The sequence below is a fragment of the Mugil cephalus genome, chromosome 4 (assembly GCF_022458985.1).
Source record: "Mugil cephalus isolate CIBA_MC_2020 chromosome 4, CIBA_Mcephalus_1.1, whole genome shotgun sequence".
Taxonomy (NCBI): domain Eukaryota; kingdom Metazoa; phylum Chordata; class Actinopteri; order Mugiliformes; family Mugilidae; genus Mugil; species Mugil cephalus.
Genome location: NC_061773.1, coordinates 1,289,203 through 1,299,621, shown reverse-complemented (window position 1 = coordinate 1,299,621; position 10,419 = coordinate 1,289,203). Strand labels below are relative to the sequence as shown.

Here is a 10,419-nt window from a genome sequence, read left to right as displayed (position 1 = left end):
TATTTCTCTTTAAAATGTAATGTTATCAGCAAATAGAAATAGAAGAAATTGTAAATGACCTAATGAGAGTATTTAGGGGATTTAAAAAAAAAATAAAAAAAATTAATAATATACGGAGCGACAGAAAATAGACTATACACACAAGAGACAGAACAAAATCACTTTTAATTGTTATTCAATAGCTGCAGTTCAAAAGAGCTTCAGTGAATGAAGGTGTTTCGAAAGTGCTCTTACAAATAATAATTTCGCTCACAGCAGAGTGTAAGTTCTCTGTAAAAATCTGTTATGGGATTTCTGTGTGTGTACTTGCAGTCTCCTTAAATACTGCTTACAGAGTGCTTAAAAGTGTCATTAAAGTGTCACAGAAAGGCTATTAATGAACTAAGCCCTTCTTCTTGATGACATGTTCCATCGCAGTCCTTTCAGAGGTGTCCAGGGTGATATTGTACTTGGCCAGGATTTTCAGGATTGGTCTCAGCCTCAGCCACCACTGCGTCTTTGGAATACGATGTCTGCAAAGGGAAACATTCAGCAATAAAATGGGGTAGAGAAAAAATGAGATCATATTCTCAAGGTCAGTCCACTCAAAAGATTTATACAAAAAAATTTAATTAAAGCTGCTTTAATTAATTTTTACCACTAGGGGGCATACTATGCACACACTTCCTGTACAAGTACACCAACATGGGCACTTAAGTGCAATATTTCCTCATTCCTGATATTCTTAGTTTTATTCATTTTGTCATATTTTTGCAGTTGTCTCTACACAAACACATACATAGAGCGTTGTGTTGTTTTGACGGTATAAATTGGAGAAAGATATTTAAATAAAAGCCATTTTATTTAAATGGAGGCGGTGCTGTGAAAAAGAATTTCCCCATGGGGACAATAAAGTTTAAGTTTAGTCTATATTTGCCAAGTAGCAGTGTTGATTATTAAGTAAGATAACTGATAACATCAGACCAGCAACTCTATTGGGGGTATTTAGGTTTTATGTTAATGTAAAAAGACCTTCCACTGAGAACCGAAGAGACCATACATGACAAGACAACACATTGAAAGGACAAAAATGAAGTCTCACTCAAAATCAGTCTCTTCCTTAAGTTCTGATAGAGGCTGGAAGACCAGAGATCTCTTCCTCATGCCCAACACACAGGCCGAATCTGGGGTATTGGCAAAGATGCGACCTAGTGGTTTTGAGTTTAGAAATACAATACATGTTAGACCATGGAGCACAGACAATGAGAATGGTAGCATTCAAACCAGCATCAATCATATCAAGTTCTTACCATGTCTGTAACATTCCTTCAGTTTGTCCGTCAGCCAAAGGACAGATTTGATGCCCATCTTTGTGCCAAAGTTCCTGTCAAAAGGACTGGGTGTTCCACCCTGGCAACAAAGAATAGCTAGTTTTGTATTTATGGTATTGAACTGGGTGGTAATTAATGAGTCTGTGCACAACAAAGAGAGTATCCACGCTGAGAAAACACACCTGCTGCATGTGTCCAAGTACGTTCTTCCTGCAGTCAAACACACCCTTGCCCTCCTCTGAGTAGAGGTTGAAGATGAAGTCAGTGGTGTAGTTTGCGTTGCATTTCTCATTCCTTAAAGCAAAGTGGTGTAATATATTAGGCATCAATCCCCTGAAAACAGTGTAAAGGATCATGAAAAGTATTTTGCAAATTTACACAAACCTCAGAATGAGTCCCCTCTTCACTGTGGTTTTCATCTTCTCCACAAGATGTTCCACATTAATCTAAAAACAAATCGACTATCAAGCCACTGAGTTTTAATATCTATGTGTGTGTGTCTATATATATATGTATATATATATATATATCCTGCCCTCCCTCATTACAAAGCATAGATAGAAAACCTCAAGATCACGAATGTTGACGGGTTCCTCATAAATGTAGGCAGCGTCAGCTCCAGATGCAAGTCCGGCCATGGTTGCAAGGTAACCGCAATATCCCCCCATAGTCTCAACAATGAACACTCTCCTCTTGGTTCCAGCTGCAGATTGCTTGATCCTGTCACATGTCTGCAAAATTTAGTCATGTCACTTGAGGTTCGTTTTTAAAATTAAAAGTAATTTTGTCTTGTGTTCCGTGAGCATTCAGTAAGAGCTTTACCATGGTTATGGTATTGAGGGCAGTGTCAGCTCCAATACTGAAGTCAGATCCAGGGACATTGTTGGACACAGTAGCAGGGATAACCACAAGTGGAATACATAGTTCCTCATACTTCTCTCTGGCTTGTACCATCTCAAGACCTCCTATGAAAGCCTGGCAGAGGAAAAGCGGTAAAACTCACATAACCGGGATAAACAGCAATAAATAAAACTTCAGTCTCTCAAATGGTGCTCACCTCAAAGCCTCCAATAATGACTAAAGCATGAATGTTGAACTTAGTGATGCTCAGACTGATCTCCTCCATGAATTCATGTGGCAGGGATCTTCATAAAATAAATAAATAAATAAATAAATAAAAAATAAAAATCACACACTGTATATCAGTTTAATTTCACTTTTCAGTTAAAATGACCCATTCATGCCAGTAAGTACACACTTAAAAACACTAAATGTATGTTTTCAATGACGTACCTCTTTGTTCCTAGATTAGAGCCACCTTTTCCAGTCCATCCTGCCACTCCAGACCAACCAATAGGCTCAATCTGTGAAGGGACACAGCCTGTTCTCAATCATCTGTGAGGACTATGCATTACTGGTTAACTGCAAAAACTGTAAAAGCCCCCTTGCTTGGACATGTGTGTCTTACCATTCCATGAGCCAAGCCATCAAAACTGTCATGAACTGCCAGCATCTGATGGCCCTGGAGGAGCCCAGTCCTGACAACTGAACGGACTGCAGCATTCATTCCGGCACAGGGGGCTCCCACATTCATTATGGCAATGTTGATATTACTCTGGTAAAGACAATTAACAGAATTAGGGTTTCCATTGAATCTTGAGAGATGGAATAATGTGCAGTAAGATGGTAGAGATGTAGTTCCTCACCTTTGTGTCTGGGGGGTGCACATGAGCCAGCATTTTGTAAGTGTTCCAGTTGTTCTCAAAGCTCCTGTTGTGAAGTGTAAGCAAGAACACGAAAAATATTTGAAACTCAGGGCAACACATGTAAATTTGAAATGAACAAGACAAAATTGCATGCCTCACTTTCCCCTGAGCTTCACTGCATCGTCATACCGCCCTTCAGCCATAGCTACTGTCACATCTTTAGTCTGGTATGGAGGAAGAGGAAAAGATAAAAAGAAAGAATCTGAATATTGCATACAATATAAGACAAAATGCATGTTTTTGGAGAGCTCAACAAACCTCCATTAATGCTATGTTCACCCAATAGGATTTGACTCACCACTTGCACGCACTCCATGAGAGGCAGCCTGACAGCCATGTTTCCTGACAAGCTGACCACACAAGCAGGAGTGTCAGGTGTGGCCTCCAGCAGAGCCATAACGGCCTCAACACCCATCCTGCTTGCCTGGATCAAAACAAGGAGACAGGAGGCAGGAGAGGTACTGAGAAAAATGTATTAGTTGTAGATGAATTATAAAGGGTATTTATTGAGGTATTACCAGAATTCTGTCAAAGGCAGAGGGGGTTCCTCCTCTCTGTACATGACCCAAGATGGTGGTGCGGGTGTCAAAGCCGAGCTTTTTTGATATCAGCTGCACAGACAGATAGTTCATGGGAAGTCACCTAACACAACATTAGCCTATAAGGCTTGTATATAAAAGTACTGCCATTACTCACTTGCTTGACATCTTCACAGGTGATAGGTTTCCCAGAACGGTCCATCGCTCCCTCTGCAACAATGATAATGTTCAAACGGGAGCCACGGCATCTTTGCTGAGAGGGATACAGTAAATATCAGACCGGCATTAATGTTTCACAGCGAAGTGGGCCAAAGCCAAGTTTGTCATGGATGTCATGATGCAGAGAGGGCCATTTACGTCTGTCAGTCTTCTGCACAGATGCTCCTCCCAGCCGTCATCTGGGGGCATCTCTGGGATGAACACCCAGTCAGCACCACAGGCCAGAGCTGTCACCAGAGCCAGGTAACTATAGACAGAGTTGTAGAGGTACTGCTTGTAAAATTGAATCTGAGTGAAGTGTAGGTATCATATCAGAAATATAATGTCTTTAATAATGATGTTTATTTTATTGAATAAACAGCCAAATATAGTCACAGTAGTATGTTATGGGACTCCACACAAATACGACAAATACAGCTCCACTTATCCACACAAGCTTCATACTCACCCACAGTGCCTGCCCATGACCTCCAAGATGAAGGTCCTCTGGTGACTGTAGAACGACACATTTTTGGTCAAGAATCCTAAAACTGCTCATCGACCAATGAATCAATTTGTCCGTTCATCTTTGAAAAGTAGAAATGCATGCATGCATACCTCTGTGCAGTGGTGGTGATGGCATCCACTATCTCTATGATGCGATGCAGGGCAGAGTCAGTGCCAATGGTCATGTCAGTCCCACAGAAGTCATTGTCAATGGAGCCCACCATACCAACGATATTGAGGTGAGAGGAACCTTTGGCCTCATTTGCTGTGATTTTTCCTGAGCACAGATTCAGTTGACAACACTTTCAGGCATATTCCACAGCAATGTTTTTTGTTGTTGTTGTTGTTTTTTTCTTTGCTTAGAAGAGTGAATTTTGGGGCCACACATCTCACCAGTCTTGACCAGATCCGCCAGCAGCTCGCCCCACTCCTTTCTGAACTGGTTAGCACCTGTCAGACTGCCATCACCTCCAATCACACATAGGTTGGTGATGCCCAGCTTGACCAAATTACAGGCGGCCTTGGTGCGCCCCTCTTTGGTGCGGAAATCTTGACAGCGGGCGCTACCAATCACAGTCCCACCCTGATGTCAGGCAGGAAGGAAGGGTTTGAGTCTCAAACAGGAATCGTAAGAAGACGAGTAAGGAGAGGGAATAAGATCATCTGAAACCTAAGCAGCTCAGACTGTAACTCCATTAAGTCTGGCTGTTTTCTGAACCTTGGCATTTAAGTGACTGTCTGACCTACAGCACTGCACTGTAGACATAAAAAGCTACACTGTGAGGTGCTGATTACAAGCTAAAAGTCATAGCAATAACACACACACATACACCGATCAACCACAGCATTATGACCACTGACAGGAGAAGTAAATAACTTTGACCATTGTATTGTCACCATGTTTGTGACAATACAATGTTTTGCTCGGAAACTTTTGGATGTGGCATTCGTATAGATGTTACTTAGACATGTATCACCCGTCTCGACACAAAAAGACACCCCCACCCCATAGACACTCCTTGATGACAGCAGCCATCCCCAGCAGGATGTAGCCTGACACAGACACACACACAAGGATAATTTAGGAAAAACTCAAAAACATCTAGAACAGCACAAGGGTTTGACCTGGCCTCCAAAATCACTAAATCCCAAACTGATCAAGTATGTGCTGGATGATCAACAGAGGCCCCTCCCCTCAACACATAGCACCCAAAGGCCCCTACTAACAACATTCTGTTACCAAACACCACAGGAAACCCTCAGAAGACCCATGTCCATTCTCTGATGAGTCACAACTGTTTTAGAGGCACAGGGGAGACCTACACAGTATTAGGATGGTGGTCATAATGTTATGTCTGATCAGTATATTAAGAATATTCTCACTAGCTGTAGCATCATCGACACACTCTCCCAAGTAGCAGGGCGGATATTGTCTCCTCCATCCACCAGACCCTGGTAACCCTGTGAGCAAACAAAACACAACACAATATCAGCTCCTAGAAAAAGGGTCACTGCTGGGAGGAAGGTGGAGACTGAACAATGCACCACACATGTTTTTACTCTGTCATGAGAAACTTTTTCAGTTCAAAAAGTGTTTGGTGAAAATAGGCTGTGGAGTGCTAGTTCATAAGAAGCATCGTCTTTGATGTATTGGACATTTCCACATTTTGGTCATTTGTGGAAGCAGGTCAACTTTTGGGGTTTTGGGGGTTTTGGATTACAGGACACTAAACATTGTATCAACTAACATTTTTATTTCTACTTGTAGACTGTACCTACCTCATGGACGAAATACACTTTAGCGCCGGTGTAAATTCCCACTCGAACTGTGGCCCTCACAGCAGCGTTCATACCTGCAGGAACAGGATGGATGTGTGTGAGTGCACATAAGACCAGGTCTGAGAAACATCTGCGTTTTTGAATTAATTTTTATAAAACGACAGTTATGACAGTGAGCTTTTTGGATGGGCTAATTTTAATTATACAGTAGTATGCTAACTTGCGCGGACTATTTTCATAGTTCTGCTAAGTCAATAATTTATTTGATGATAAGCAGCATGGATGTTGTACAACAGTACAGTTCAGCACTGCCAGCAATTTATTTATAGCCTGTACCAGCACTACAAGACCTGTGATAAAACAATCCAGTGGTATTACGCTATTTAACCATTGATGGTAACTGATAAATTGTGAGGGATAAACTTAGTTCATTGCTGGAAAGGGAACTAAACCTCCTCTTACTCCCTTGATAGGGTTGCTTAAAGGACAAGATGTGGATAGATTAACTTCAAGGGTGCCAAGAGCATCTCAATTTACAGAGAGTGGAGAGAAAGGAAGGGAGGAACTGCCCTCTCACTCAACCTCACCACTTTACAAACACATGACAGAAAGGTCAGGCCTCTAATATTAGCCCTCATAACAGACATAGGGCTACAGAAAAAGGGGGCAAAGAGGGATGAAGAAACTTTTACTGGACACTGGATTATTCACTGGAAAAAAAAAAAAAGAAGACATAGCCAGTTTTGCATTTACACCTGTCTGAAAGAACTTGGGAAGTTCATCGGACAGAAAAACAGCACATGGATCGCTCTCAGTCTCACACTACAGGACTGTGTGGGGTCACTGACACACCTCCCAAAGGTCACGGTTGAGATATTCCTCATCAAGTTAAAGGTCAGAGGACATCTGTCTCCATCTGTGGTTCCAGCAACTCTGGCTGAAGTAATTCTTGCTGAGCATTTACATAAGTTAGTTTTATGCATACAGGCAGCTATGATAGCTCTTTTCTAGTGGGATAACTATTTATGATGGTAAGTAATTACAAAGAAATACATGAGTTGATGTAAAAAGGAGCTGCAGTCATGATTGAATATACCTGAAAAGAACGGGCTGGGTCTAGGCTTCAGCACAGGCTTCACAGTGAAGCTGAACCCAGTGATACATGCAGACTATTTAAGCATGCCCTTGTTTTTGTTATCAATACCAAACGCGTCAAGAGCTCAGACCTCTTCATCTGACATTATGTTGAGCCACTAAATACGCCTTCCTACATACCAGATCCTCCCAATCACCTGTTGAGGGAACAAGCAGCAGTGTCTTGGCACTTCATGCTTGTATGCCAGCCTGGAAACCATCCATTTACCTTGGGCATCTCCTCCGGAGGTCAGCACGGCGATTGCCCGACCCACTCCCATCTTGGAGGGGTCGACAGGAGTCGGCTGTGCCATGGTCCTGGAGATGAAGCTGCCTGAGAGAAAGAGGCCTTGAGTGTAAATAAAATCCCTGCTTTCCTGCTACCCTGCTGTACTGTGAGGAGCTCAAGGTGCCTCTCACCTCTAGCTCTAGTCTGCCTGCTATGGAAAGTAATAGCAGTTGCAAGTGCACAGCTTAACTATCCTCTTGGCAGAGACATGAGCACACATAGTTGCGCTAACACATTTAGACACACGCACACATCAAGTGTGTACAGTGCCTATTAAAAGTATGAAACCCTCCATACCATGCCAAATACATTATTTTATTTTTGTTAACACTGAATCATTGATATAATTAGGATTTTTTTATGCTTACCACATGGAAACACAGATTAAAAAAAATAAATAAATAAATATATATATATATATATATAATATAAAACTTTATATATATATATAAAGTTAAAATAATTCACAAAAGAATCCATGTTGCATACTCATCTATGTTGCATACTTGCATGTTTATTGCGTTGGGGCCTTGAGGGAACAGCAGGTTTTGCTACTGCTTCAGGACTGCATTGGATCGACCCATCCTTGTTTATCTTAGGATTTATGCTTAACCTTGACTTGCGCAAAAAAATGAAATCTTATTCCAGCCTTCAGTTTAGTTTTTACATTTTTTTTCTTCTTTGAGATAGAAAATATCTTGGTCATGTAGTTTTATGTTTTCCACGTGTTTCATCCTTCTTCTGATCAATTATCTATTAAGCCATGAATGTCAACAATTAGCTGTCAGATTTTTAAAAATTAATTTGTTCAAAAAACAAAAACAAAAAAAAAAGACTGATATTTATTTAGGGTGATCCAGTTCATCTTCTTCATTTAAAAACCCCCAGATGTAATTTGCCTTTGTCTATGTCAAGAAAAACACCATCATTCATATTCACATGTAGCTACCGGGATATTAAAATAACTAATTGTACAATATCTCTGAGTTTGTCCATCCTGGAACTGGTTATGATAGCTGATTCACTGTAAATGCCGTCTGACTTACCAGCATCCCCTGCTGAATCAGAGGTCGGTGTTGTCTTACATTCACATTCAGACGGCGAGAGGTCATCGTCACCTGAGGAGGCATAGACACCAACCCAGACTGTGATCTGGTTGTATTTGACTGTACAGCTGAATTATTAGATTTTATTACATGAAACACAACTCATCCTACAGTACAAAGTGATGTCTCACTCGCATGAAAGACCCTCTCTGCAAAAAATGAACTGCTCAAGCATAGTTCCTATGCATTTCCTGTGCCATTCATTTTATTATTTCTAGCATTTGAGTTTGCCTTTAACATTGTCTATCTCATCTTATTTTCTGTATAGTTGAACACTGAATTATTTTTGAATTTTATTTTTGTGTTGTCATATTTTATCAGAGCTCAGCCTCAGTCAGATACGCCCAGTTTGATCAGGGGGTATTCTGAAACGATGGCTCCTCCTTTCAAAGCCTGTATTTAACACAGTTAGTCTACGTGTGCTTGTTTCTAATCACTGCCCACAGGTAAATTTAACCCCAATGACAAAACTGTCAGAGACTATCTCTTTCTAATTGACTCCAGTAGACACATTAGATCTCGTTAGTCTGCTAACCATGTCTGGAATTCCAAATCAGGTGAGTAATTAGTGTAGATAAGATACAGTACCACCCGATATGGGCTTGTGTCTGAGGGATGGGATTATTGAACTATTTGTTCAGTCACTGTCAAGTACCAGCAAAGATGAACACTTTTGGTTCTCTTTTTTAAATTCAGGATATAACTGTAATGGACAAGTGAAGAAAACAAATGCTGTGGCAGTCAGGAGAAGGAATTGAAGTGTGAAATAAAGCTAAAATAAAAACTCATTGTTGCAAATGTCAGTTATTGATCAACTGACTGAAGATGAAATAGAAAAAATCAATGAGGCACCGGAAAGAGAGAGACAGACAAAGCGTCTTGTCTATTGCAGGCAGCTCACCCAAGTGGCCTTTAAATAGACAGAGGACCTGCTAAAGCTCACAGGACCCCTCCCCTTCTTTAGCACCATTGCTGTGAAACTGCACTGTCATCCCTGTGCCTGACCATATAAATCATATCACGGTTGTGTATTTACTACCAGGTAACACATGACAATTTGCAAAAAAACAAAAACAATTCCCAAAAGCATTGCTCTGTCAAATACAATATGTTAACCAGTCCTCTGGAAATATTAACATGTGACTGGAACACAAACAGAACACATATCCTGACTCCAGCACACACACAAGAAACAAATATTCACACCACAGCTCACGCACAAGAAACAAATATCCACACCTTGCGCTTACCCTGACTTTTCTTTCTAAACCAGAACAGCATAAACACCACCAGTGTGACCCCGAGAAGCCACTGGGCTGCCAGGACGCTCAGGTACCACATCTTAACTGTGAAACCTCTCTTCCAGAGAGACCATTGTGGATCTGTCCTATATTAATAGCTTTGATATCACTTGTTCGTTGTGGAGGAGTGACCTTGATCGTTAAAGCATAGCAGATCATCAGATACAGCAATTGGATGTAGATTCACACATTCAGCATGCATCACAAAGATGTTTTGAAGCTTTATTTTTTAAAATGTCTTGCACAAACGTTTTCTTAAAAAACATGAAATCATAAGGAGTAACAGTTACAGTAACAGTTGCCTCAGTTACTACTAAGCTATTATGCGAGTGTGCTAATTTTTTAATTTTCTCAGATGAACATGGGAGACTGAGGAGAAGGTAAACACAACTGACTGACTGATGAGGTGATTAGGCTACAGGGCATTGTACGGGCTCGTTTAAGATATTTCAGTAAGGAGGGCCTTTTACATATTGACAGACATTGGGAA

At 40.9% G+C, this 10,419-nt stretch overlaps 1 protein-coding gene across 1 annotated transcript; it reads right to left on the bottom strand.

Annotated features, from left to right (window-relative positions):
* Positions 1-146: 146 nt before the first annotated feature.
* pfkmb (phosphofructokinase, muscle b) lies at positions 147-7,686 on the bottom strand. Its single transcript, XM_047583931.1, has 22 exons — positions 7,463-7,686; positions 6,100-6,173; positions 5,704-5,781; positions 4,714-4,903; positions 4,432-4,597; positions 4,283-4,327; positions 3,973-4,081; positions 3,773-3,868; positions 3,595-3,687; positions 3,375-3,500; positions 3,176-3,240; positions 3,017-3,080; positions 2,779-2,925; positions 2,604-2,674; positions 2,368-2,455; positions 2,133-2,285; positions 1,877-2,041; positions 1,695-1,756; positions 1,493-1,604; positions 1,290-1,389; positions 1,082-1,187; positions 147-512 (listed from the first exon to the last, which is right to left on the bottom strand). The coding sequence occupies exons 1-22, from the start codon at positions 7,545-7,547 to the stop codon at positions 374-376; spliced, it is 2,334 nt and encodes a 777-aa protein (XP_047439887.1). The 5' UTR covers positions 7,548-7,686; the 3' UTR covers positions 147-373.
* Positions 7,687-10,419: the final 2,733 nt, after the last annotated feature.

Coding starts and splice junctions, on each gene's coding strand:
- pfkmb (XM_047583931.1), bottom strand. CDS start 7,547: ATGGCACAGCCGACTCCTGTCGACCCCTCCAAGATGGGAGTGGGTCGG. Junction 2,042..2,132: donor CCCTCAATACCATAACCATG/GTAAAGCTCTTA, acceptor TAAATTTTGCAG/ACATGTGACAGGATCAAGCA. Junction 513..1,081: donor AAGGAAGAGACTGATTTTGA/GTGAGACTTCAT, acceptor TTCCCTTTGCAG/ACATCGTATTCCAAAGACGC.